The sequence below is a fragment of the Canis aureus genome, chromosome 32 (assembly GCF_053574225.1).
Source record: "Canis aureus isolate CA01 chromosome 32, VMU_Caureus_v.1.0, whole genome shotgun sequence".
Classification (NCBI taxonomy): Eukaryota; Metazoa; Chordata; class Mammalia; order Carnivora; family Canidae; genus Canis; species Canis aureus.
This window is the reverse complement of record NC_135642.1, coordinates 43,299,541-43,326,232: the sequence shown is the minus strand read 5'-3', so window position 1 is coordinate 43,326,232 and position 26,692 is coordinate 43,299,541. Positions and strand designations below refer to the sequence as shown.

Sequence of the window (26,692 nt, the reverse complement as noted above, 5' to 3'; positions counted from 1 at the left end):
CGAGGGCAGGGCGCGCTGGGGAGGGGACGGGACCCCTGTCCTCCGCCGGGGCGCCTGGTCCGACGGCCCGCGTCCCCCCGCAGGTCTCTGGGTGGCCGAGGGCCAGCAGGCGGACATCACCAGCGCCGCCCTGGACGCCTCCAACCTGCTGGCGCGCGTCCCCGCCGCGCTGCGCGCCCGGCACGACGTGCTGTTCCAGGTGACGCGGTTCCCGGCGCGGGGCCGGCTGCTGCTGGCGGGGCGGGCGCTGCACGCGGGCCGGGCGCACTTCCTGCAGTCGGAGCTGGCGGCGGGGCTCCTGGCCTACGCGCACGGCGGCGGGGGCGCGCAGCCCGACGGCTTCGGCTTCCGCGCGCAGCTGCAGGGCCCCGCGGGCGCCGGGCCGGGCGCGCTCCCCGCGCTCCCCGCGCTCCCCGCGCTCCCGGACGAGGCCTTCGCCGTGCGCGTGGGGGCCGCGGCGTCCGAGCCGCTGCGCCTGCCCCGCGGCTCCCGCGCGCCCGTGTCCCGCGCGCAGCTCCGCGTGCAGCTCCCGGGCGCCGCGCCCGCCGACGTGCAGTACGAGGTGCGGCGCGCGGCCCCCGGCGGCTTCCTGAGCCTCGCGGGCGCGGGCGCGGGCCCGGTGCGCCGCTTCTCGCAGGCCGACGTGGACGCGGGCCGCCTGGCCTTCGTGGCCAACGGCAGCAGCGTGGCGGGCGTGCTGCAGCTGAGCGCGTGGGCCGGCGCCAGCCCGCGCGTGCCCGTGGCGCTGGCCGTGGACGTGCTGCCCGCCGCCATCGAGGTGCAGCTGCGCGCGCCCCTGGAGGTGCCCCAGGCGCTGGGGCGCTGCGCGCTCGGGCCGCGGCAGCTGCGCGTCGTGTCGGACCGCGCCGAGCCCGAGGCCGCCTACCGCGTGACCCGGGCGCCGCGCTTCGGGCAGCTCCTGGTGGCGGGCAGGCCGGCCGGCGCCTTCAGCCAGCGGCAGGTGGACCGCGGCGACGTGGAGTTCGCCTTCACCGACCTGTCCTCCCCGCGCGACCGCTTCGCCGTCCTGGCCCACGCGCGGGGCGCCAACGCCACGGCCACGGTGGACGTCACGGTCGCGGCGCTGCTGCGGGTCGGGCCCCGGGGGCCGTGGCCGCAGGGCGCCACCCTGCGCCTGGACCCGGCCGTCCTGGACGCCGCCGAGCTGGCCAACCGCACGGGCGGGGAGCCGCGCTTCCGCCTGCTGGCCGGGCCCCGGCTGGGCCGCCTGGTGCGCGTGGCCCGCGCGGGGCCGGAGCCCGTGGAGCAGTTCACGCAGCGGGACCTGGAGGGCGGGAGGCTGGGGCTGCAGCTGGGCCGCGCCCCCGGCCCCACGGGCGACAGCCTCACGCTGGAGCTGTGGGCGCCCGGCGTCCCCCCGGCCGTGGCCTCCCTGGACTTCCACACCGAGCCCTACGACGCGGCGCGCCCCTACGGCGTGGCCCTGCTCAGCCTCCCCGAGGAAGCCGGGGCACCCGACAGCGGCGCCCCGGCCACGGGCCAGCCGGGCGCGCCAGGCCCCAGCCCCGGGCCCACCGCGGCCAGCGGCGGCTTCCTGGGCCTCCTGGAGGCCAACATGTTCAGCATCATCATCCCCGTGTGCCTGGTCCTCCTGCTCCTGGCCCTGCTCCTGCCGCTGCTCTTCTACCTGCGCAAGCGGAACAAGACGGGCAAGCACGACGTCCAGGTGCTGACCGCCAAGCCCCGCAACGGCCTGGCCGGCGACACCGAGACCTTCCGCAAGGTGGAGCCGGGCCACGCCATCCCGCTCACGGCCGTGCCCGGCCAGGGGCCCCCGCCCGGCGGCCAGCCCGACCCAGAGCTGCTGCAGTACTGTCGGACACCCAACCCCGCCCTCAAAAACGGCCAGTACTGGGTGTGAGGCCTGGCCCCGGGCCCAGATGCGGATCAGGCCAGGGACAGGCTCGCTCGGGCCCCGGCCCCATCGCTCCCGGGCCCCCCGGGGCCGCTGAGCATCCCCCAGAGCCGGAGACACCCGGGGACGTCCGGGGCGGGCGGCGCCGCGAGGCAGTCCCAGGGGCCCGGCACCAGGCAGCGGCAAGAGCCGGGGTCTCCCCAGCCTTCTCCACGCCTGGAGAATTGCGAGGGGGCCGAGGTCAGGGCCTGGAGTCCGTCCCCCTGCCCGGGAGCCGGGTTGAGCTGTCAAAACCAGGGTGACCTCCTAGATATGTCAGGACTCTGGATCCTGGGCCTGTGATCTTCGGTAAGTCACAGCTGACCTGGGCTGCCGAGAGGGCAAGGAGAGGACGGGGCGGGGGGGTGGGGGGGACAGACGGGGACTCCCGGCTTTCCCACGCCAGGCCAGGCCTCCCTTTGTTTCTGCCCCAGAGTTGACGGGAAAACTTTTTCCCCTGGTTTTTTAGGGAGACGGTATTCCCTGGAGCAGAGGGCAGGAGGAGGGAGCCCCTCCCCTCTCTAGGAGACATAAGCCAGTAGAATAATATATTCAGGGTGCAAAACGGGGTGGGTTGCTCTGGGGCTGGGTTTATTTAAGGGGGACTGCCGGGAAGCTATTTAACACAATGTCGAGCTAGCCCAGACCCATGGAGCCCCTGAGAGTGTGGGATGGAGGAAGGTCTGAGGCCGCTTCATACCCAGAGCCCCACCTTGACAGGCTGAGGGCTCGGGAGGCCCCGTGGGTCTGCGGCCATACTGGGGCCAGGCCAGGGGCCACTGCAATGCCTGCGCTCCCCCGAGGACGGGGTGCGAGCAGTTGGGCGCACTCAACTCCATGAGGCTTGGATAAATGGTGCTGTGGAGGTTCTGGACAGCTGTGTGTTGTTTGTCTGACCATGCACTGGGCCCTTCCTTGCCCACACCGGCCTGCACTCCCCTGGGGCAGGCCATCCCCCCGGGCCTCTGCCGGCAGGCTGCACAGGGCCACGGGAGCCCCCAATTTCCACCCCCGGGGGCCTTTCAAATCCCCTCTGCCCCCACCTGTGTAGGAAGGTGGGCCGGTCTTTATGGGACGGGACTAAAGCCCTTCGGTTTAGTGGAGAGAAGCTAGGCCCCCTCTGAGAAGCTCAAAGAAACCGTGAAATCAGGAGATGTATTCCGTGTCCCGGGCACAGATTTCTTGGCCCGAGTTTTGGCCTCCACAGCCTCGACCCTTTCCACCTACCTCTCAAGAGATTGGAGCAGCAAAGGTCAGGAGACTGAGGGGGACGAAGGGATCCCACGGCTGGGACCTGGTGTGTGGGGGAGGCTGCGGGGACCGCCACAGGTGCCTTCCCTTGGCTCCCCGGACGTGTTCACAAGGAAGATTTCTATTGCTCTCCACCCCCACAACAAGACCGAGGGTGCTCCTTCTCCAAGGTAGGGTAAGCAGCAAGGACTCTGAAAACCCCACTGTCCCGAGAGGCCATCATCTGGCTAGAGATGGGTTTGAGATACAGGGTCCCCAGATGACCCTCTACGAGCTGCTAAAGAGCCACCACCTCCTGCCCCTCTTCCTTCGAGGGTGTGGGCAAGAAGGACAGATTCTGGATCCCAGATGATCCCGCCCCAGCAGGAAGCTGAAGTCCTCAGGGGAAAAGCAGCATGGGAGGTGTCTGAGCTCTGGGGTCGGGAGCCCAGGGCCTGAGCACAGTCAGATTGGGGGTGGAGAGCCCCAGCCAGCCCCTGACAGCTGACCAGTGCCTCTATCTGTAACATCTGAACCAGGAACTAGGGCAAGAGAGGAAATTCCCTCTACCCCCTGTGCTGCCCCTAGCGTGCCCTGCCAAGAAGCTTCCCAGCACCCCCTTCACATCTCGGCATCCCCCGAGGCCCTCCTCTGCTCACAGGATTTGGGCAGGTCACGCATCGCGGTATATATCACTGCTCAGAGGGCCCCCGGAGGACCAAGGGCAGGCCGAGAATCAGAGCGGGTCAGGTGTCGTCCAGCCACGCCGCGGGGCAGCCCTTAGAACAGACCAGACCTCAGGGCCCAGCCGACTCTTCTTGCCACACCGAAGAGCCTGCCCCCAGAGACCGCGGCCAGGGGTCCCCGTAGATGGGGCGGCTTGAAATCCTGGCCTGGCTGCCTGCTACAGCCTAGGCTCCCTGGCACCCCTGGGGCCAGCCTCATGCAGGGGGCCCTGCCAAGGACGTCTCCGTACCACACCCCATGTGCTCCTGGAGCTTGGGGCCGTTGGGGCCGGATCCTAGGGCCCCAGTATCTGGCACCAGTCTCCACCAGGGCGACTAGTTTCCCCGGGAGTGTAAGCAGAGACCCGGGTGACAGACCCGCCAGGCAGGATCTGGCCTCATCTCCGGTTTCCACCCCCCCGCCCCCCCCCCCGGGACTGACGACACCCTCTCTGTTGGCCCAGCGCAGCCACCCCCTCCCAAGGGAGCTGGCACAGGCTGACACTGCTCCGGCTCCCTGCGGCCGTGCTGGACGGGGCTGGCACGTAGGGCGCCGTGCACGCGGCTCCGCGAGGACCGGGGACGGGGTCTTTCACCGGAACAGCGGCCTTGGATCCCACTCCAAACGTGGGGCTCAATTTCCGTAAATCCCTCGCAGGCTTCAGATGCGCTTCCAGGGCCTAACGGGATTGCTATCCGCTCTGCCAAATAACCGCTGCCCCTCACTCTAAGAAGCCGTCTCCTCCCAGGCACGGAGAGAGGAGCCCAACCTGTGCACAGTGTTTAGGGATGTCTGGGAGCCGCTGACCCTCTTACACACACACACACACACACACACACACACTGCACTTCTGCACGGCTGGGTACCTTTAGACCTTCAGACATAAACGCCCGCCTATGCCATTCGTACACGCACAGGTATGCAGGTACACACAAACTTCGGACACAAGTACTCCTCACTCGTGGCCCGCAGTCCGCAGAGCTGGCCGCGTGGAGCCGAAGGCTAGGTGGGAGTCCTTGACCATCCGGAGACCCAGCCCGACCTCAGCAGAGCCAAGAAGTGGAACTACAGCAGGAGGGGTGCTAGTGGAGGGGAGCGGGGGAACAGGGTAGGGAGGGCCCAGGTCTTGGAAGTCCTGCCCACCACCCTAAACACTTGAGCCTCTTAGATGCTAACGAAGGGGCTCCCTGTGAGCCCCCCTCCTCGTACTAGGAGCTGGCCCTTTAAGTGGAGTTGCTATGGCAGCTGTGAAACCCACGGAGCCAGAACCATCCACCTCCAATAGGAAGCCAGAGAACTGGATCTCTCCCCCGCCCCTGCTCCACCTCTCCCGACTGGGGGGGAAGTGCCAGGGCACTGGCATCTTCCTCTGGGCCCTGCAGATTCAGGTCCCTAAAGGAGTGGAGGCACCGGGGCAGCCCCCAGACTTCTCTGGGCAGGTCCTGCTCCTTGCCAGAACACGGGAGGAAGCCTTGGATGGAGCCAGGATGGGAACCTGACCTGCTGGACCCCTGTCCCCACAGCCCCCTCCTAGCCGAGTCTCTCCTGGTCAGCGCCATCCCTGTACAGTTACTGCTAGGATTAGGCGGGCATTGGCGAGGGGATCCTATGCCCAAAGATGCTGGGGGAGATGCACCCCCAACCCACCGAGTCCACCCAGACGCGCCCGTGGGTAACGAGCACCCCGTGGTGTGTGCCCTAACCCAGGCATGCCAGCTGGCCGCCGAGAGAGGCCCGGAGTGGGAAGGCAGCTGGCTCTGAGAGTGCTGGGTCTTCTCGCGGTGGGGCAGCCACGCGGCTGCTGACGCTGAGCATGCCCCCTCCCTCCTGGCCAGCGCCTGTGCGTCCCGAGGTACAGTGTCTAACTCATTAAGGACGCCAGCTCCGCAGGGGCACCCGGGTGGCTCAGTCAGGTAAGCATCCAACTCTGGATTTCGGCTCAGGTCATGATGTCAGGGTGTGAGATCAAGCCCCAAGTCAGGCTCCACACGGAGCACGGAGCCCGGGGTTAAGATTCTCTCCCTCTCCCTCTGCTCTTCCGCCTCCACACATGCTCCCTCTCTCTCTAAAAAAAAAAAAAAAAAAAAAGCAAGCCACAGCCTCAGAGGGCCAGCAGGATAAGTGTGGGTTGTGCTGCGCTCCGTCACAATGCAGAGGTCGCAGGACCCCCTAAAGACAAAAGTAACTCTTGGTTAAATCAACCAGTGGCCAACAAGGGACTTTCCTACCCAAACACAGCCTCAGCGGGGGGCTTGAGGGGCTCCCATGCCCTCCAACCTGGGCACTCCCAGCTCTGTTAGCCCAAAGCCTAGAGCTAATACCAAGGCCTCATGAGGTCACAGAGGGCTCAAGCGACCCAGTCTCTGGGTCCTGAATGCCCAAACTAGATGGGTTGTCAAAGGCTTTGTTGCTCAAAGTGCAGTCCATGGACCAGGAGCATCACGGGAACTTTTAGAAATAAGAACTCCTGGGACACCCGGCTGGCTAGTCGGATGGGCATGTGACTCGATCGCAGGGTTGTGAGTTCGAGCCCCACCTTAAGTGGAGAGATTACTTAAAAATAAAATCCTTAAAAAAAAAAAAAAAGAAAGAAAGGAAATGAAATGAGGTCTCTCAGGCCTCACGCCAGATCTGCTGAATCAGACTCTGCATTTTAACAAACAGTAGAGTTTAAGACACATGGACTTAAGTCCTCCCCCTTGACCTCTAATTGAAGAAACGGAGCTGCGAGAGGCAGGGACCCGGCCAAGATCATAGTAAGTCAGTGACAGAGCTACAAGGAGGTCAGACCCGGTGATCCAGGGCCAGAGCTCTGTCTGCCAGTGCGAGCTGTCCGTCCTTCTTCCCCACACTCTTCTGAGGTCCCTATAGCCCCTGCAGATTCGGAGGATAGGGTTCTGCTGTGGGGGTTCCTGCTCTAGGGGCCTCCACTGAGGGCAAGAGGGAAGCAGAGGACGAGGCTGGTAGCCAGGTCTGATCCAGTGGGGAGGGTCTGCAGAAGAAGCCCGCTCCCTTCCTTACCTCCCAAAGACCAGTTCCTTGGAGAGGGCAGGAGCCCCCTACCACCCTGCCTTCTGCAGTGCAGTTGGTCCCTCCCTCCCCACCTGTCCGGGCTCTACCTGCAGGGGGGGGCCAGAGGAGGGGTGCAGCCAAGGTTCCCAGTAAGTGCAGCGGGTCCCCCCCACAGTAGAGCAGCAGCAGCCAGCAGAGGAGGGGGAAAGGCCCAGGCCTGGCCAACAAGGAGGGGAGGGGCTTCCGAGAGCACCCTGTCCTGTCCTGTCCTGTCCTGCAGAGGGGTGGGAAGGAAGAGAGGCTGGACCACCGACTGTCCCTTCTGGCCCCCAGAACAAATGCTGCCTCCCCCAGCCCTGGTGCCGTGAGTGCCTTGGCGGCCCCTAACCGCCCTCCCCTCCCAGGTGGCCGAGTCCCCAGCAATACCCATAGTTCAATGCTCTGTGCCCATCAGGGCATTGTCCAGCCAGACCCAGGGCTAGGTACATAGCAGATGTCCAGTAAACATCTCTTGCCAGAATACAGCCCCTCCCTTCCCGCAGTCTAAGGGGTCTCTAACCATCAATCCCCCCAGACCCCGTATCCTGGCTTCCCTCATCCCCAGGGGTGCTAGCACGGCTCCCAACTGCTGCTCTGGCCCTCAGACCCCTTCCAGGGCCCTGGCAGGCCTGACCCCAAGTCCTAAGTTTCTAAGGAGCAGTCTGTCCCTGCCAGGCTCTTCAGCACTCACCCCTCTCTTCCTCTGTACTCACCTGTGATGCTCTCCTGCCAGATACCTGGGGCCTAGCTGCTCAGAAGCACCTGGACAGAACATTGTGACCACACTGTATGTGGGAGCCCACCCCCTATGGGATCACACTGATTCCATGGGACAGGAGGAGGAGACAACCCAGACCCCCTTACACTCAGGCTTCCCCGGCCGACAGCTCCTCCTCAGAGCCTCCAGGAACCCCAGGCCACTGTGCCAGCTGCTCTAACTACCGGAGGCCTCACCTGATGCCAACCTTCAGGGGCAGCAGCAGAGCTGAGCCCCAGGTGCTCCACCTTTACCTGACCCAGAGGACCCTGCATTCAATCAGAGGTCTGGGTGCCATCCTTAGAGGAGTGAAGGGGACCTTCACAGTCACACAGCAGACCTCCTGGAAGCTCAAAACCCTTCTGGATGCCCAAGATGCATCTTTCGGCACTGAGATTCCAGCCCCTAGAGAGGCATCAGGGCAAGTGTGTGAGATCCAGGGATGCCAGACAGGCTGGCCGGGGCACAGACCTCCCAAGAACCAGAGAGCAGCAGGGAGAACCCTGTTGGGTCTTGTTGGAGAAGGTGGAGCATTTTCTACAGGACTGTTGAGCAAGCAGGCAGGGGGTGAGGCTGCTGGAGCCGAGCACTCCTGGAAGGCTGTGAGTCAGGGCGAAGGCCTCCTCCTGAGTCAGCCCTGCTAAAGGGTTGCCCTGTGGGCGCGGCTCCTGGACTAGGCAACTGGGGTGGGGCCTGTGGACCCCGGAAGGTTCCAGGCCCCCGGACTTCAGCCCCTCTGCCCCATGAGCTGCCCTGAGAACCTCAGTCTGGGGATAAAACCCATAAACTAAAGGAGGGAGGGCACCAATGGTGATTGCGTCTGCCCGAGGAGCTTGGACAAGTCCACCCCCCTGTGGATGGGACGTGCGACCCTGGAAAGCACAGAGCCAGGCCTGGGAGAGCTGCTTTCTGCCCCCAGCCCCGCCTCCTGTCGTCACTGGTGCCCTGAATGGTACGAGATTGGTCAGCGTCCCCCCACCCCCACCGCCCCGCACCTGAATCAGACCCCGTGGAAGCAGTGCGACCGACCGAGGCTGCTTTCCAAAGGGTCAGTGTTGTGGCAAAGCTCTTAGAACAGCACCAGGCACATAGTAAATGCTCAATAAATGCTGACTATTATTATCAGCACTGCTATAATGGTGGTTATTATTGAATTGCCCGGCATATTATAGAAGCTTAATAAATGTTCAAATTGACATTATTGTTATTACTACAATTTATTACAGCCATCGCAGAGCCTGGCGCATAGTAAGCGCTGGGTCCTGGAGGGCCGAATGCATCCTCCCTCCCCCACCCCCCAAGAGGGGCAACAAGGCACTCTCCTCTGCTGGGCTCTGGCAGGGAGACTGAGGTGCGTAGGAGGGGTCGAGTTCTGGCTAGAAGCTGGCACCTCCCTTCCTCCACCCACCCCCACTGATCCGGACCTCCGCGCGGTGGAGCCTTGACCGCAGGGAACCTGCCTGGCGGGTGGAGGAGGGCAGGGCGGGAGGCAGGGTGGGCCTAGGGGTGCCCAGGACACGGGGGCTTCCCGGCGAGGGAAGGACAGGGAGTGCCAAGCTTAAAGCGGACACGAGGGCAGGGCCAAGGAGACGTGGGGCCAGAGGGACGAGGAGACGAGCCCTGGAGCGGACCGGGGCTCGGGGAGCAGGCCGAGAAGCTCCTGGGGAACTCCGGGTCTGACGGGGAGTAGCCCCCTGGAGTCCAGCTGCTGCGGGGCTAGGAGCAAGTTCTTCCGCACTGGCCAGGACTCTGTGCCCAGGTGCCCCCCCAGTTTGAGCGGCTTCAAGACGGGGATCACCCGGGCAGCGTGAGGAGTCAGCCCAGTGGGAATACCACCGCGTCCCCCGGCTAGTGCCACCCAGCTGGGCGGGGCTTCGGGGCCAGGGCGGGAGGAGGCGGCCTGCTGGCGCCTGGGCTGGCACAGCCTCTGAGCCGGGAAGGCCACCCTGGCCTCGGAGCGGCCCCCTGGAGGAGTGAGCGGGGGCTGGAGCTTGCATCCTTCCCACCCTCTCTCACGCGCCCTGCAAGAGCCAGTCCCCGGATTCTGGGTGTGTGGGAGATGGTGTCAGGGAGGAAGCGCGCTTTCAGCCACCAGCTGCTGCAGCGACGTGCACACGCGCACACACGCACACGCGCCGCGTATTCGCAGGACCGCGGCAGCGCACTCGGCGTGTTCGGATGCCCTGACGGCGGCCAGCCTGTGCAAACCACAGCCCACACGCCACCGTCCCCAGAGATCTGAGCCACAGCCCCGCACACGCCCCCGCTGGCCGTGGGAGCCAGGCACCGTGCTGGGCCCTGGAGCCACGGAACGAGCGAGACGGGCACCAGCTCCCCCGAGGCTGCTTCCTAACAGATATATTTGAAATCTAACTTTTGCACAGAAGCACTTACTTGCAGATGAGAACGTGTGATGCCTGGAGTTCACCGGAAGCAAAGGACGTGGGGAGTAAATACATTGGCCAGGGTTACCCATTGCTGAAGCTGACATACGGACACAGGGGAACCTACTAGTTTCTCTATTTTTGTGTTTGTTTGAAATATACAGGTAGGGGACCCCCGGGTGGCTCAGCGGTTTAGCGCCGCCTTCGGCCCAGGGCGTGATCCTGGAGACCCAGGATCAAGTCCCACGTTGGGCTCCCTGCATGGAGCCTGCTTCTCCCTCTGCCTGTGTCTCTGCCTCTGTGTGTGTGTGTGTCTGTCTCTCATGAATAAATATATTTTTAAAAAATTTTTAAAAAGAAATATACATGTATACAGTTATCAGTTGGTAATAAAAGGAAGAACATATGGCATGGCGAGGGGACCAGGACAGGGAAGACTCTAGATGGTCAGAGGCTTCTCCAAAGAGGTGACATCTTAAGCAATGGCCTGAATTAACTGAGGTTCGAAGCACACAAACATCGGAGAGGAAGACCATTCCAAACCCAAAGGGCCAGCAAATGCAAAGGCCCTGAGGTATAAGCATGCTGGGCTCACGTGAGGAGTGGCCACGAGTACAGCGGGTCTGGAATTCTGCAACCAAGGGACAGGGGTCCAAGGCGCCATCAGAACAGGCCCTTGGAGGCAGGAAGCCCTAGAGGTTGAAAGCAGGGTCAGACACGATTGGATTTAGAATAGTCTTTTTTTTTTTTTTTTTTTCAAGATGTTATCGAAAGAGAGAGCACATGCACAAGTTGGGGGGAGGCGCAGAGGGAGAAGCAGACGCTCGGCTGAGCAGGGAGCCCAACGTGGGGCTCGGTCCCAGGACCCCGGGATCAGGGCCTGAGTCGAAGGCTGACACTTAATGGACTGAGCCCCCCAGGCGCCCCCAGAATACGGTCTTAAAAGATCCCCCTGACCTCTGTTGGACCAGCAGGGGCTGGTCAGGAAAGCAGAACAGGTTGAAGGCCGCGGCAGTTGCCCAGACTGGCACGGCGGTGGCCTGGGCCTGGCACGGAGACGGTGACACGGGTGGCTTTGGAGGAGCTAACAAGGCTTTTCTCAGGGACGGACGTGGACTGTGAGAGAAAGGAGCTCAGGGCGACTGCAAGTGTGGCCCTGAGCCTCAGGGCCAGGGGTGCGGCCTCTTCCACAGGGAGCACAGGGAAAAGCACAGGTGGCTCAATGCCTGTGGGGACAGAGTTCCACCCGGGGACCCGCACACAAGCACAAGGCCACACAGTGCCCGGAGCTCAGCGGCCACACGGGCAGGTGTGCGCACTCTGGGATGCCAGGCACGGGCACAGACCCCACTCCCCCTGCGCACCCGACCCCACATGGCAGCCCCGGGCCAGGGCCCCCCATCCTCTTCAACGCAGCCTCGCCACTCCCCAGACCCCGTCCTAGCATTTCCCTACCCAGCCTCACTCTCGCCCCCCACGCTGGCCCCTCAAGCAAGGAGGCTCCTGACTCAGTTCCTTTGCAGACGCCTGTGTCTTGTGCTTCACCCCCACTCCTGGTTTCCGTGCCCGGCCCTCTCCTCCAAGGCCGATCCTGCTCCCACACTCCAGCCTGAGGCCCTACAGAAAATTATCAGTCAACAAATATTTGCTCGGCGCTCTCTGCGGGCCAAGCCCTCTGCCCTTCCACCTGCTGACCCGAAGGCACGCAGCCACCGCCGGCCAATACCTGCCACTGGCCGCCCGTCTCCACGCTCCCCTCCATTCCCAGCACTCGTGCGTCACTCCGAGGCAGTACAGCTGCCCCCACCTTGCCCAGCCTGTCAGCCTTGGAAGGGCACGGCTCTGTGCCCAGGAGACCTCAGCCTCCGTGCGCGGAGCAGCCGCACGGCCTTGCACAGGTGACTCTGTGCCTCTGAGCCTCTGTGTGCTGGGAAACGTTGGCAGTCACTCTCACCTTGCAGGCACCTGGGGACAAGATAACTCGGGGGAGTCACTGAGCCCGACACCCAGCATGTAGTACCATGTAGCAGCCGTTCAGCCTGAGCCGTCGTGCTGGGACCCCCCCGCCCCTTGCCAGCCTGTGTGGCTTTGAGGGTGCGGCCCACCCGGAGCAGCCCCGTGCCCACACTCATGAACTCATGCCCCAGTATAACCGTGACAACCGTCAAATCGGTTGAGGAAAACTAAGACTGAGTAGTGGCCTTGCCTGAGGTCCCCGAATCTACCCGGGGAAGGCCTACCACGAACCTGCATCTCTGAACTCTGGGGCCATTCTCTCCTGCACACTCACGGTGTATGTGACAGCCAGTGAATGGCCCGATGGACTCCCCGCCCCTGGACTGACAACTACCGTGACGGCCAGGAAGCCCCAAGGGGTCCGCTCCCTGTGAAGTCATGGTGGCACCACGGGGCAAGGCTCAAGGTCTGGAGGAGGTCAGGGGCCTAGTCCCCGGCCCAGCCCTGCCACCTACCCACTGTGTGGCCTTCGAGGGCTCACTCACTCACTCAGTTTTCTCACTTATCAAGTGGGGTAACAATACTCTCGGCCCAGCCTTTCTCTGGGGCTGCTCTAAGGCTCTGCTAAGAGGCTGGTATCCCAGCTCCTCCTTACTGAACACCTGCCACGTGCAGGCACTGTCCAGCCGATGTGTTTCGCTCACGTAATCCTCCTAAGAGCCATCTGGACCTCCTGTTACAAATAGAGAAATGGAAGCATGAAGCAATTAAGAAAATATTCCCAGAACATCCCAAGTACATGTAGGGTAGGATTCGCACCAGGGCTCAGCCACTGCAGCCAATACCAGGGCCCTGCCTCTGGGTGGTGGAGAGAAAGGAAACAGGGGGCTTGTTGCTCTCTGGGGGCAGCAGGGCTGTCTAGGGGAGCTTCCCGCTGCCCCCGCCCATCACATTCCTGCCAAAATAGCAGCAAGGGAGACCAGGGCAGCCCAGAAGAGGCTCCACGTGCCTCCAGGAGGCCAAGTCCTTCCTCAGGCACCAAGGATTTGCCTCCCCGCTGGGGCGACCCTGACCTGGGTACTATCCTACACCAGCTCGGCCACTCTAGCACCTCCCTTGCAGGGCCCCACTTCCTGCTCTGTAAAATGATGTTGATAATCTCTTGCATGCAGACTGGTTGCGAAATACTCGCTGCCCAGTGTTTGCCGCGGTGCTGCGGGTGCCGAGAGAGTGCAGAAGCCCCAGAGGCTGGGAGATCCAGGAGCTGCCGGGACCTGGGCCCCTTCCCAGGTAGAGCCCCGAGGCGGCAGCCAGACCCCAGATGACAAAGGGTTGCATAGGACCTCTAGAGCCTCCCAGAGCTTCTTGTGCTTGAGCATGTGCTGGGGGCTATGGAATGCTGGCCATGAGTCCTGGGGGGACCACAGGCCACAGAAGGGACTTTTGGCAGTTCCCTGAGGTTCCCTGAGGTCTACAGGTATAGGGATGATTGAGGGGGGCCTACGTGCTCAAAACAGAACTAAGGCCAGACCCACAGACGCGTCAGGATGGGGACCTAAGGAGCAGACGGTAGGAAGAAAGAGAATAAGGGTACGATGGCCAAAGGGTCCAGTGCTAACCTAGGACCATGGTGGGTCCCACAGGCCCCATGCCACGCTCCAGGAATCTGCAAGAACCCACAACAACATTTGCAGGGGGCAAAAAAAAAAAAAAAAAAGTAGCAAGATACAAAAAGACAAAATCAAAATTAATAAAATGTAAATATCTGCCAGACAAGGCATTGCCAAGTAATGAACCGAAGCCAACTGAAACAGGTGTATCTGAATAGCCTTTGAGGCGGAAAGAGGCACAGTTTTATGTGTGTGTGTGTGTGTGTGTGTGTGACGGGCTGTGGGATTCAGCTTCTAAAATTCAAAGAGCCGGAGCCCCGCCCACCCTCTCCAAATGTGCCATCCCCCCAAAACTTAAATGCACCCCCTAAGAAAGGAGGGGCCCCAAACTGATTTGGGATTCCTCTTGAACCACGTGAGGCCGTGAGAACGCAACCCAGAAATTCTGGTCAGTCGCAGAGAAATGAGGCGACGCCGCTCACATACGTTCCTTTGTAAGGGGCGATCCCGGGTCAAGGCCGCGGCCACCGGGTAGGGCTGTCGTCAGCCTCTTCGTCCCTGGGGCGGCAGGACTCGCCCCACCCGCCAGCCCTCCGCGTTTGCCAGCCTTCCATTCCGTCACCTCCGGAGCAGAGCTCTTGCGGCCCCTTTCCATTCGGACCTAAGTGAGTCAATCGAGACTTTGAGGAAAGATGTCAGGGAGCTGGGTTCGAGTCCAGCTCCGCCCTGTCTCACTGTGTGATCATGGGTCGGGCCCATCCCCGCCCCCAGCCAAGCCTCAGTCCTTTCGTCTGTAAAATGGAACAATGATGCCTACCAGGGCTGCCGGGAGGACCAAAAAGGCTTTTTCAACAGCCCAGACTGCACTGGGGCTTGACTAACAAAACAGAACCAAGGGGAAAAAAAGGCTTGTGTTAAACCATCCTGAACCCTGGGACCAGGCTGCACGACGAGCCCTGCTGAGCTCCATCTGGGGGAGGCGATTGTCATCTCTCTCCACGGCTTTCGCCAGGGCTCCTCGTCGCCAGCCCAGCCCCCGGAGCCATCCTGGAGCAGAACTGGAATGGAAGCAGACTGGGGGGGTTGGGGACAAGCGGGCTTGGCTCCTGGAGGCCTGAGTCAGCGGGCAGGCAGGCAGGGCGGGCCCGGTCCTCGCATGCTTGGGGAGGAGATGGTGCAGGAATGTTCCTCCCGCCCAGGCCTGGGCCTGCCCACTGTGTCCTGGCTCCTGCTCACACAGACGCCGCGGCCTCAGCTCTGGCTGGACAGACCGGAGCTGCATGAGCTTTGTCGGGTGGTTCAGCCAGGGGCCTGCCGAGGCAGTGGGGACTGGCCCTGGGACCGGCCGCAGAGGTCCTGGGAGCTGGGCTCAGGCCCTTCAACATCCTCTGGCCTCACTGGGTGACACAGCCAGCTGCCACCTCTCCCTGGACCTCAGGTTCCCCGCCTGGACAGTGCCAGTGGCAGATGATGGCTGATGCCAGGAGGTGCTACAGGTGCAGGCTAGAAGCAGGTCCACGTGTAACACATTTGCTATGAGCATGTGTGACTTGTGGCTGTGCGTCTGAGTGTGTGTGTGTGTGTGTGTGTGCCACTCTGTGCAGGTAGGACCGGGACGAAGTCATGAGTGAGGACACGGTGTGACCAGTGAAGGGATGACACGTGTGTGGACGGTGCCGTGGCCGGGAGTGCACTCTCTGAGCACAGGACCGTGCCTCTGAGTGCAGACGGCCAGGTGTGGCCTATGTCCCCCTGCAGGGTGTGTGGCTGCATGTGGCTGTGCAGCTTGGGGCTGGGTGGCCCTCTCTGTGACCATGTGGACGTGTGGAGGGCGGTACAGCGGTGCCACTGGATGGAGGAGTGGCGCTGAGCAGGCTCTGGGGCGACCCGGCTGCCGGCCACCCCTCTGGTCGTGGTGCAGCCGTAGCAGGTGGCACGGTGATTCCCCCCACCCCCGGGCGCCCGGGCTGCCCTCCGCCCCCACCCCCTCGTGTGGCCACAAAGCAGACTCCCTCTGCGGCTGGGCCAGGACTGGGCATCAGAGATTCGGGTCACCTCCACCCCAGGTCCCGATACTGGCCCAGGCAGGAAGAGGCCATGCTTTCCACCCCTCGGAGCTGGGGGGGGGGGGGCGTTCTGGAGGCCGCGGGGCCCGGTCAGCCCGGAACACCCGCCTGGCAAGCAGGGAGGCAGCCGGCAGGCCCACCGTGGCCGGGATGCCCCGCACGCCCCTCCAGAGGGGCCCCGGCCAGCTGCCCCCAAGACCTGCAGCAACCCCAGGGGACGGCACCGGTGCAGGAGCCTGCCCCGGGCTGCACGGCCCCGATGCCACAGACCTGGCCAGTCCCCAGACTTCACTTCGAGACTCTTCTAGGCCGCAGGCCCTTCTGCGTCAAGTGTCAGACCACCTCCCTCACCTGAGGCCGGAGCCCGGGCAGTGCCTCCTGCCCCCCAGGAAGGGACACGAGAGGGCAACGCCACTCCCGGGGGACTGTCCAGGCGCTACGGGATACGCAAGCCATGCCCAGCACCCCTCAGCCCTCCGTGAGGAGACTGCCCCACCGCGAGGAGGGCCGCAGAAGGCCACCTGGAGGCCAGAGCGGAGGAGAGGTTCGGGCAGGAAGGTCCTTGGGTGGGTGGGTGGTGGAAAATAAAGGAAGGAGGGCCGGGAGGAGGGAGGGGAATTCCACAGAAAGTCCCAAAGCTGACCTAATTTTGACCCAGGGCCAAGGGCCTGTTCCAGAAGGTCCTCTGAGGATGCTCTGCCCTGAACCGGGAGGCTTGGCGGCCCTTCCCCACCGCACCCGCCGTTCCTCAGCCCGCTCGCTGCTCCAGGCCCTGGCCCCAGGCCTGGTCACCGCGTCCTCTGATGCCCAGACCCTGCCAGCCCTACCCTCCACCGGCCCCCCTGGCCCCGAAAGACAGCCAAGGTTTTCCCAGCTACACCTCCCTCCCGCGCAGGAACGGGCTCCCGCCCATCCTAACTGGGACCCCACTGAGGGCCCGGCCTGCGGGGAAGGGTTCTCCTCAGTCTCCATCACAGAAGCCACCAGGAACTGGGTGCCCTGGACCGCCTGGGGAAGGACACGGGCTCCGAGCCCCTCCCACCTCTCCTGGAGCAGGGTTTTCTGGGGGCCCCCGCCCAGGGAGAAGAGCCCCGTCGGGGAGACTGTCCTGGAGCCTGGCCTCCGCGCTCTTGCTCAGCAGCCCTCGAACTCCCAGCAGGACTCCACCCATATGAGACTGAGTGAGGGCTGGGAAGCATGTGTCCAGCCGGGGCCCACCTCCAGCTCCCCAGCTAGCACCTGCCAGAAGCACAGTGCCCCCCACCCAAGTTCAGAGGTTTTGTGCTCACCGAGACCTCATGGTCTAATAGCTCCCAGGGACACTCAGGATTTCATCCTTCCCCCCACCCTAAATCCCTTTGGGATCCAAACAAACAAAAAAAGCCATGCTGTGGTTGTCTTCATTGCAAAAGGTTTATCAAGAAAACAAGAAAGATAAAAGATTGAAGCAGCAGGAGCCAGGAGTGGCCATGACCTCCTGGGGAGGCCAGCAGTGGCACCTGTCAGTTCCCCCAAGCCCGGTGGCCCACACCCTGGCCTGGGGGGTGGGGAGCAGCCCCCTTAAGGATGTAAACATGGGTGGGAGACAGCACACGCTGGCTGGGGAGGGAGCCGGGGCTGACATCACAGTGAGGCTGGCCATGGGCGTGTGGGCCCAGGACTACTGGGGCAGTGGGCAAGCCAGACCCTGTCTTTTTCCCTTGACCTTCCCTCTGTGCAATAGGAAGGATCCCAGGATTCACTGGGGCCAAGGACCTTGGAAGCCTGGAGCCCGAGTCTGCTCGGAACGTGGAGAGCTGTTGCTGGTGAACTCAAATATCTGGTAACTTCTGGGTGTCCTCTCCAGAAAGGTGCCACCGGGGTCCCGGGGTCAGTGGCTTGTCTCAGCACCTTGAGCCCAGGGAAAAGATGTTGCATGGTCCCCTAACCAAGGGCGAGTGGAGGCTCAGCAGGTGCAGGGGAGTCGGGAGGGAGTTGGCTCGCAGCTCCTCCTGGGGGGACAAGGTAAGGCAGGGACAGGGAATGGGAGGAAGATCCCTCCCCTCTACGAGGCCACAATCCCCACCAAGGGGCATCAAGCTGACTTGGGGAGATAAGGGAGAGAAGAGGGGGTGTTTTCATGTCTTCACACACTATTCCTCTCCTCTGAATGCCCCCACTCTCCTGCACCCAATCTACTGTCCCCCTTCACTGTCAGGCAGGTCCTTGTCATTCTCCAAGACACTACGCACATGTCACCTACTCTCTGGAGCCTTCCCTGGCCAGCGGAATGAGTGGCTCTTTCTTAACGCTTCCAGGAGGCCTTTGTTTATCATCAGTCCCTGCGTCTTGCCCTTGTCTGTTTCTGTGTCGGAGCCCACCTTGACTCCCTGAGGGCAGGCATGTCGCAGCCCTGTTACCCAGCATGTGACACAGGGCCGAGCGGGCCCCGGGACCTACTGAGTGAGCGAGGGGGTGGCGGCCAGGCGAGCAAGTACTGTGGGTTCTAGGGGAGGCTAAGACCGTGGCCTGTCCTCAAGCGACTGACCAGCAGCCCAGGCCTCGGCCTAGAAGGTTCCCAACCCCGATCTCACCCCTGCCGTGCCCCTACCTCGAAGGGCTCAGGGACTTCCCCAGGGGGACCCATGATTCCTCCAAAGCCCGCCCGACCCTCCCAGCCTACTAGTTGTGGGAGGTCTAGAGAGCAGAGTGCACTGCAGCGACCAGGCCCGGGTGCAGGGTGGGGGCCGGGTACACATGATCAGAGGTTGTCATACATGCGCAGCGTCTTCTCCAGCTGCTGGCCTACCCGCTGGTAGAAGAGGATCTGCTGGCGCAGGTAGTTCTGCATCATGTGCTTGAAGTCGAGTTCGCGGCGCTGGTGGAAGTGGTTCATTTCGGCCTGCAGGGCGAAGCCCACCACGCGGCAGCGCCTACGAATGCCATCTGCCTCGTCCTGCGCCATGCGGCCCTCGTCACTCATGCGTTGGCTCTCCTTCACCTTGGCGAAGGCGCCTGGCACAGGTACAGTGGAGGAGGACAAGGGAAGTTAGGGCTCTGGTCTCCCGCATTTGCGCCCTCTACCCTCCGTGAGCCCCCTCGGTAACAGCCACCTGGATGTCTCCACCAGGACATCCCCCAACCCTCACCTTTGGCACATCCTCCCTCCCAACCCGGGGCACTGCCAGCAGCCCACAACTGCAGCCCGTCACTGCCCTGCGGGCTGACCCGAGGTCCAGGACGGGGCTGTCCTTCCCCAACCCAGGCCTCGGCTCTCACACTGGCTCCTAATCAGCTCAGACATCAGCTCCTCCAGAAAGCCTTCCCGAGCCCCCTCTGCACGGGGCGCCTCCCGTGTTCCCGGGGCCTCCACCCGCCCCAGCTCTTACCAGCCTGCGGTTGCTCTGCCTGCCTGCTCTGGCCTGTGAGCTCAAGGCCTGCAGCGCCCGGACCAGGCCTAGCCCACGGGAGAGCGAGGGCCGCGTCTGCCCAGCTGATTCACCCCGTTCCCCGCTGCCCTGCTGCAACAGGCCCCCAAGGGGCTCCCGCTCAGGCCCAGCCTCTGAGAGCCGCCCCACAGTACCTAAAGGACAGCCACCCCAGGCACCCAAAGCTCCAGACCCTCCCTGGCCCCCTGCTGCCTGCAGACGGAGGTCCCCGCCCACCTGCCTAGCCGGGGGCCCTCCGCAGGCTGCCCGTGCACCCCTCCCACACCGACCCCACGTTCGTCAGACTCGCCCTGTGCCTGTGCCTCCTGCCACATCTCAGCCTGCTAGGTCTCTATGCATGATTTAAGGCCCCCAGCCAGACTCAGGCCCCTCCTCCACACGAGAGCCCCCTGCGGCGCCCCTAGGTGGGGTTCCCAGCCCCTCGCCACGGTGCCCCCACCCCCATTACACTGCTGATTCTGAAACAGCACCTGCTATCCTCCTTTGTGTGGGTCTCCCCACGAACAGGTCTGCCCCTCCTCACGCCAGCCGAAAGGGACCGAGGGGGCCCGGTAACAAGCGGGTGAGAGATGGGGGGCGGAGGATGATCCTGGGCAGGGGACCCAATTTAGAAGAGTCTGAATGAATCAGCAAGCAGTTGGTGAATGGATTTCAGCTCTGAACTAACAGGCACTTGACTGACTGCATCGAAGGCGGTGGGCGCCGCTGCCGGGAGGGGGGCGGCTTGCCTGCGTCGGGCGGGTGCTCCTCGCGGGCTGTAGGGACCCCACTGCGCAAAGCGGAGAGAGGCTGTAGGAAGGCGGGGCGAGCCGGACGACACCCCCCAACAGCGCGGCGGGGCCTTCAAGATGTGCCCCTTCTACTCTCACTCAAGGTGTCCGATGCGTTCAAGATCCTTTTCTTGGTCATTTACGGTGCCAGGCCCAGGGCTCTATATGTTGGAAATAACTCCCGAGGCCTTTAGAAGGAGCAGCACCCAAAATGGCCAGCAAGGGCCTAACGGGGGCATCTGGGGCAGACAGACATGAGTCTGCGGACTCTCCGGGGCCGCTCACACAGCTCTCAAGAGAGCTCTGCACTCACCAGCTCTGCACCCACACAGTCCTGCCGCCTTCCTCAAACCACCTCCTGCCTCCTGTTTCATCCCAACTGCCCAGGTCTGGGCAGCAAAAGAGAGATCAGCCCAAGGCCCAGCACGAGGACCCAACAAGAGACTTCAGGGCTAAAGAGGTCCTAAAGGCCAGATGCCCACCCCCCACCTTGTACAGAGAAAACTGAGGCCCTGTCCGGGAAGGCCTGCCTAGGGGCCCCCAGCCTCTGCCGTGCCCCATACATAGGGGATGCCTGGGGCAGAGGTAACCCTCCACAGCTGGGGGGCGGATACCATGCCTACTGCATGGAGCCCATGCCAGGTCACCCAGGTCACCCTATTTGTGTCGGGCCCCCAGATAACGGACAAAGAACCTACCTGAAGGGGAGCCACTAACTAGCTTGGATTCCATCTGCCTAAAAACTCAGGGTGCAGTGGGGATGGATCTGTATCCAAGAGGGCTTTTCTGGCTCGGAAGAAGGAAAGGCTCCTTTTGTTGATGAGGAAACAGAGGCCCAGATAATAGAAGTGAACCTATTGCAACTGCTAGGTATCCACAGACAGGCAGGGGGCCAGGGACAGGGGATAGAAGCTGTGGGGGGCGGGGGAAAGCAGAGGTCCCACCCTGCTCCTCATCACCTCTCCACCCTGTGACTCAGATCTGGGGCTGGGACCAGCTAACATTAACGTACCCCAGAGACAGGCCGGGAGTCAGGGCTCAGGCCTGTCCAGCGCCCCCCCTAACACTCTGTGTAGGACTGGACCTGAGAGCTCGGGACCCAAAGGAGCCTCGGCCCTGGCAGGTGTCCTATAGACTGGATCCTAGGAACCAGGAAAGGAGGTTGGTGTCCCAGAGCCCCAGGGTCCCAGGCATATTCCCTAAGCTCAATCCATCTCGTCCCCGCCTCTCTGAGGTCAGGGGTGAGAAGTCTGAGTCCTGGCCCCAGCTGTGTCACCTGCAGCAAGCCACTGCTCTTGCCTGGGCTAAAGGTCACCCAGCTGTCAAACGGGACAGGCTAGACCAGGTCTGATGTTGCTGGCAACTGCTCTCAGTGCGACAGTGCTTCTGAGTCTCCATATCTGGAACACAGGACGATGGTGCCGCCCGCCCTATAACATAGTTAAGGTTCCCTCGAGCTCATCTGCATGGAGTACTTAGGACAGCACCTGACGGAATAAGGGCCCGAGATGCTACAGGTGACGTGTGCAGACTGCTTCTCAGTCACAGCAAGCACCAGCTGGTAGTGGCTGGTTAGGGTTCTCTTTGCTTACGGAAGCCTAGGAGGGGAGGTGGAGGGAGGATGAGACGATGGCCCAGAGCACAGAGTTCAGACCCACTTGTCCCCCAGGCACTGGTCCTGCAGGGGACATTGTGCCTTGGCCAGCCTGGGAGTCCCATGGCCACTGCAGGTGCGTTCTGCAGCCCTGGGCTGCCGCCAGCCCACCAGGCCTGCCAGCCGAGTTAGTGGTGCCAGGGCACCCAGCCTCCCTCGTCTCTCCCATGCACCCATCCCTTGGGGAGCTCCTCACCCCATCTGTCTGGCACAGCTGTGCAGTCAGACACCCCTGGGCCCAAGTCTGCCCATCATCCCACCTCACTGCACCCCGTAAAATGCAGGGAACCACGGTCATTCCCCTGCCTTGGCTGGCTCTCAGGGTGGGCCCTGGACGCACACCGTTTCCCTTTGTCCCAGGGTGACTATTCCTGGGGCCCCTGGCACCCCCAAGACTGGCGACTTCTACAATCCCTCTTCTCCGAGGAGACCCCCAGACTGAGCTCCAGGCGCGGTGCCGGCGGACAGACAGACTGTGGCTTCATCTTGGTGCCAAGCCAACTCCATGATCCACCTTACCAAGGGGGACCCTGAGGCGTAAGAGCCCCTTGGTCATCTCAGGGGCAGCATCTGTCCCGACCGGCCTCCCGGCCCCACCGAAGCCTCCCGCCTCCTTCCTCCCAGGGCCGCCGCCACACACTTGCCATCTTTCAGGCGTCTGGATGGACAGACAGAACTTTGGAGACCTGAGGCCCAGCTTCCCCGCTCTTTCCTCCGAGGAAGGGCCCCCGCACACAGCCAGCCCGCAGCCCCACGGCCCCCATCTGGCGGGGACCCCCAGACCCGCCAGCTCTGGGTCCGCCAGAGGCCCAGCCGCAGGGACCGCGAGCCCCGGTGGGGAGGGGCTCTGGGGGGGTCCCTGGGGGGGAGCGGCCCGGAGGGGCCCTCAGGGCGGGGGGGGGGGCGGCCTTGTGGGGGGGACCCCACCTCTGCCAGCGAGGACGCAGCAGCCCACGAGACAGCCGGCCGGGGAAGCCTCAGTCTGCAACGGGGGACGTCGCAGCTCCGTGTCCGCCGGAGTCAGAAGGGCCGCGGCCTCACTTCTTCCCCGGCAAGGCAACCCTGGGGGCCCCTGGCCGGCGTCTTCTGCCCCCGCGCGCCCCGCTTCCCGCCACCGCCCACAGAAACACGCCATCCAAGCTGGTTGAACCAGCTTTCCCAGGCCCCGCACACTTCCGCCCGGCACACACCTGTTGGCACACACCTGTCGCACCGGCCAGCGGGCAGGCCACCCCGCGTACCCCGCCCAGAGCTCGGGGCGCTCTAATGCATCACTCGGTCTCACCAGATCCCCCCAGGAGTCTCCCTCGTGGGAGTGCACCCGCTCTCCCCTCCCTTGTTTTCTAGATCAGGAAACCAAGGCCCGGAGAGGGGAAGGCGCTTCCCGGGAGTGCACAGCAAACTGGGGACACAGCCAAAACTCAACGCAGGGCTGGTGTCTCCTGAGGCTGAAAGAAGAGGGAAAGGAGGAGGACAGGAACATGGAGGTGAGATAAAAGGGCAGGGAAGGGAAGGAGGAAGAGAAGGCGAGGGGAGAAAGGAGCCTGGGAGACGGAGAATTCTAGAAGGCACCCTCCTGGTAAAGAAGAGGAGGGCTGGCTTACTCCCGGCTCTCCTGCACACCGAGGCAGCCGGTGGCGTCTGCTGTCCCCCCAGGCTCAGTCCAGAGTCTGCCTCCGTGCCCCACCCAGAGGAAAACTCTGCGAAGCCAGGCCTGACTTCAGGGCCTAGGGGCCAGGGAGCCAGCCCCACGCCCTGCAGGGCCCTGCAGCCCCAGGGAGGACCACACCTCTCTCCTGACATCTGCCCTGCCTGTTGTCCCCGGGACTCAGCCACCTGCCAGGTCCGCCCCTAACTCACTGCTCAGGCAAGAGAAGCCAGGTTCAGGAAGGGGGGGAAGTTGGATGGGCCAGGAGGGTAGTGCCCCGAACCCTCATTCCTCCCCTGGACGAGCCCGGACACCCCTAGGTGACCCGGGATGAGTCACTTCCCTGGCAGTTCCTTGACAGCCCAACAGTGACAGACAGAGGCCCATCCTGCCTCTGCCCCCACGGACGGGGTGGGGGGGCCCTGAGAACTGAAAACACAGCTGGGCTTGGGAATTAGCCAACACGGATGGACGTGTTCTCATGTCCTCGGGGAGGCGCAGGAGGAAGGGACAGTCTCAGCCAGGACACGGCCTCCCTGTGCAGCCACCCTTCTGTGGACACCAGCTCCTTCATCTGCAAAATGGGGACGGGAGCCTCCCGCACACAGATAGGGTGTCGGGTGGGAAGAACAGGCTCGGAGGCCACCAGGAGCTGCAGAGGAGTGGGAAGACAGGCCGCACTCTGTGCTCCTGTTATCTGTGTCCATGTCCCCCACGGGCCTGTGGGCTTCTCAAGAGCAAGGCCTGGGCCCCAGTCATCTCTGTGTTCCCAGACTCACGCTCAGCGCGTGATGCGTAGATGAGCAAATGAGACAGAGACAGGAAACATGAACGATGCACAAAGAAACAGACGACAAAAGGTAAAGCAGCGAGCACCGTGAGGCCAGGGACCAGAGCCGCCCACGACAGCACCCGGGCACCTAGACTAGCAGCTGCCGGGCAGCAGGTGCCCGACACACGGGGGGACGAAGGGACGAGGCAGGAAGACTAGGTGGGCTGCCCCCTGCCCTCGGCCATCCTCACATCCCCGGTGCCCAGCAGAGCGCGGACTCCGCGAGGGTGTCCCGCCCACGGTGGCTCTTACCTTTCTGCAGGTGGATGATGTCAGGGAAATTTGAGAGTAGGCCCTGGTAGAGGGACAGCGTGTCGAGCATCTGGAAGAGGTCATTCTTGGGCTGCTCGGCGAACATCTCACCCACAGCTTCATAGGTGCGGCCCGTGTGAGAAATGGCGCTGTTGAGAGCCTCAGAGCTGAAGGGGGGGTCCATCTGGAAGGCATGACTGATGGCCTGGAAGGCATTGCCCAGCTTCTGGAACTCCTTGCGGAAGCCCCCCACGTGCTTGCGCACCAGCTCCGACGCCACGGTGCTGAGCTGCAGCACGCTGTCGTCCATCTTCTTGCTGAAGGCCTTGAAGGTGTCCACACGGTCCTCCACATCTTGCAGGTCCTGGTGCTCCGTGGGGATCTGGAAGGTGAGCAGGAAGCTGGCACCCACCATCTCATCCTTCTCCGCCCTGCGCTTGCCCATCTTCCACTGCTTGGCGTCCAGGCAGCTGAGGAAGTGCTGGAAGCCCTCATACTGGGACAGCACTGGGTGGCTCGTCATGTGGTCCATCCAGAGGATGAGCCGGCGCTTCCGCTTCTCGATGAAGTCTTCCTCAAAGCGGCCAGTGGCCTGCTTCTCCGGCAGGTGGGGCACCGAGATGACCGTGAACTTGTGCAGCAGGCGGTTGTAAAGCCAGTCAAAGTGTTTGTAGCGCCGGTAGACCGGCGAGCCGGCGTGGGTAGGCGTGAGCTTGTAGGAGATGTAGCTTTTGATGCCCTTGAATTTGGTCTGTTTGGTGGGGTCCTCCACTGAGCAGGCGAACGGGTGGGGGTTGGCCTTCCACTGGGGGCCACGAGGGCCCATTTCAATGGAGTACGTCTCCGCAATCTTGGCCATCATGGGCACGTCACCCAGGATGAAGGCCTCCACTCCGGAGCGAACGAAGCACGAGAAGCGGTTGAGGTTGCGCCCCACCACGCTGCCGCGCTTGGCAGACGCCAGGCTGTCCTGCCGCTCCAGGGCCGGCTTGGGCCGGAAGGCCATGTGCTGGCTGGGGTAGGCACCGGGGTACGAGAGGTTGAGAGGGGGGTGCCCGTTGGTGCCCAGCCCGCCAGCCCGAGGCTCCTCCACCACTGTGCATCCATCGTCCCAGTCATCCCAGTCATCATCATCGTCCTCCTCGAAGCTGCCCTGGTGGGAGAGGAAGCCGCTGCCCCCGGCGCTCCTGGGAGGGCTGGCCACGCCGGAGCCGGAGCCGGAGCCGGAGCCGGAGCCGTCATACGAGCTCACCTGCGTGCCCAGAGGGCCTGGGCTGCCGGGGTAGTCGGCAGGGCTGGAGCCGGCGCCGCAGCGGATGATCTCCACGTAGGAGGCAGGGAAGAGCCCAGTCTCGCCGCGGCTGTTCTGGCCCTGCAGCCAGCCGTCCAGCGAGGTCTCACTGAAGATGACCAGGTCCTCGTCCTGATGGATGGTGATTTCCTCCTTGTTCTCGCTGCGGAAGTCGTAGAGGGCTCGGCCTTTCAGCGCCATGGCTGGCCCAGCGGGAGAGGGAGGAGGGCCGGGTCCTGGCCAGGACGGAGCTCGGGCCTGTCGCAGCAGCTCAGTCTCTTAGCTCCGGAGCTGGGGTCTTGGCACCCCCAGACGCTGGGTAGCCTCCCCCTATTCAACGCGATGTCCTCGGCCCTTCGCCTGCCCTATTAAGTCTCCGACACACTCCTGCGAGCAGAGAGGGATCATGTCCACGGTCCTCCTTCCCTCCTCCCCGGCAGCCCAGACCCGGCACCCTCTCCTTCCTCCCACTTGCAGAAGAAAAGTCAAGTGACTCGGAGAAACCAGCTCGGAGAGGGCAAGAACTTGACACTTTCCACTGGAACAATGTTCTGAAATAGAAGCGAGTCACCCCCAGACCGCGGCTGCAGAAACCCAGGCAGCTCTGGCTCCCGGCTCGGCTCCTGGCTTCTCCGCCGGGGAGGCTCTCACATTCCTCTGCAGATCTGCTCCTTCCTCCTTCCTCTTCCTCCTCCGGGGCCACTGGGCTTTCAAAAATCCAGAAAATCCAAGAGGAGCATGGAGAAAACAGCAGCCTCTTGAATCCAGTCCAAGGGTGGATGTGTCCGGCTTCACAACGAGCCGGGCGGGGGGGAAACAAGCACTGAGGCTTACACAACAGGCCGCCACCTCGGCGACCCCGGCGCCCTCCCCGCCCGAGCCCCCGACTCCGAGGACGGAGGGGGCGCGACGAGGCGCCCCGGCACTTCTGGCCACCAGCTGAGCGGCCTCTTTTGTCCGCCGGCTCCGCAGCACTTGCGGGCCCGCTCGGAGTCCGAGCCCGGCCCGGGGTCACCCCGCCGCGGGAGCCGGAGGGCGCGCCCCGGGGCGGCAGTGCGCGGGGTCGGTGGCGCTCCGGGTCCGCGCGGCCGGGGTCCCCGGGGGGCGGCGGCCACTGCCCCG

The 26,692-nt window shown here is 63.3% G+C and overlaps 2 protein-coding genes across 5 annotated transcripts in view; one reads left to right on the top strand and one right to left on the bottom strand.

Moving 5' to 3' along the window:
• Window positions 1–6,461, top strand: part of CSPG4 (chondroitin sulfate proteoglycan 4) — a 36,977-nt gene extending 30,516 nt beyond the window's left edge. The window contains exon 10 of the mRNA XM_077881967.1: window positions 84–6,461. Coding sequence (XP_077738093.1) covers window positions 84–1,882 — 1,799 coding nt within the window. The 3' untranslated portion in view covers window positions 1,883–6,461. The remainder of the gene's footprint in view (window positions 1–83) is intronic.
• On the bottom strand, window positions 5,628–26,522 carry SNX33 (sorting nexin 33). 4 transcript variants are annotated; one of them, XR_013370601.1, is made up of 4 exons: window positions 24,280–26,522; window positions 18,484–18,689; window positions 6,100–14,290; window positions 5,628–5,936 (listed from the first exon to the last, which is right to left on the bottom strand). XR_013370601.1 is itself a non-coding variant. In XM_077881968.1 (3 exons), exons 1-3 carry the CDS (start codon window positions 25,769–25,771, stop codon window positions 14,108–14,110), a joined length of 1,881 nt encoding a protein of 626 aa, XP_077738094.1. In that variant the 5' UTR covers window positions 25,772–26,522; the 3' UTR covers window positions 5,628–14,107. The 4 variants fall into 4 exon arrangements, 2 of the variants coding, with proteins under 2 accessions (XP_077738094.1, XP_077738095.1); XR_013370602.1 differs by having other exon boundaries at window positions 6,991–14,290; XM_077881968.1 differs by having other exon boundaries at window positions 5,628–14,290.
• Window positions 26,523–26,692: the final 170 nt, after the last annotated feature.

Bases quoted from the DNA above. Each gene is read 5' to 3' on its own strand.
- SNX33 (XM_077881968.1), bottom strand. From the start codon at position 25,771: ATGGCGCTGAAAGGCCGAGCCCTCTACGACTTCCGCAGCGAGAACAAG. The intron at 18,690-24,279 runs GTAAGAGCCACC...TACCTGTGCCAG, and splicing joins CATCATCCACCTGCAGAAAG to GCGCCTTCGCCAAGGTGAAG. The intron at 14,291-18,483 runs GTAGGCCAGCAG...TGACTCACTTAG, and splicing joins AGATCCTCTTCTACCAGCGG to GTCCGAATGGAAAGGGGCCG.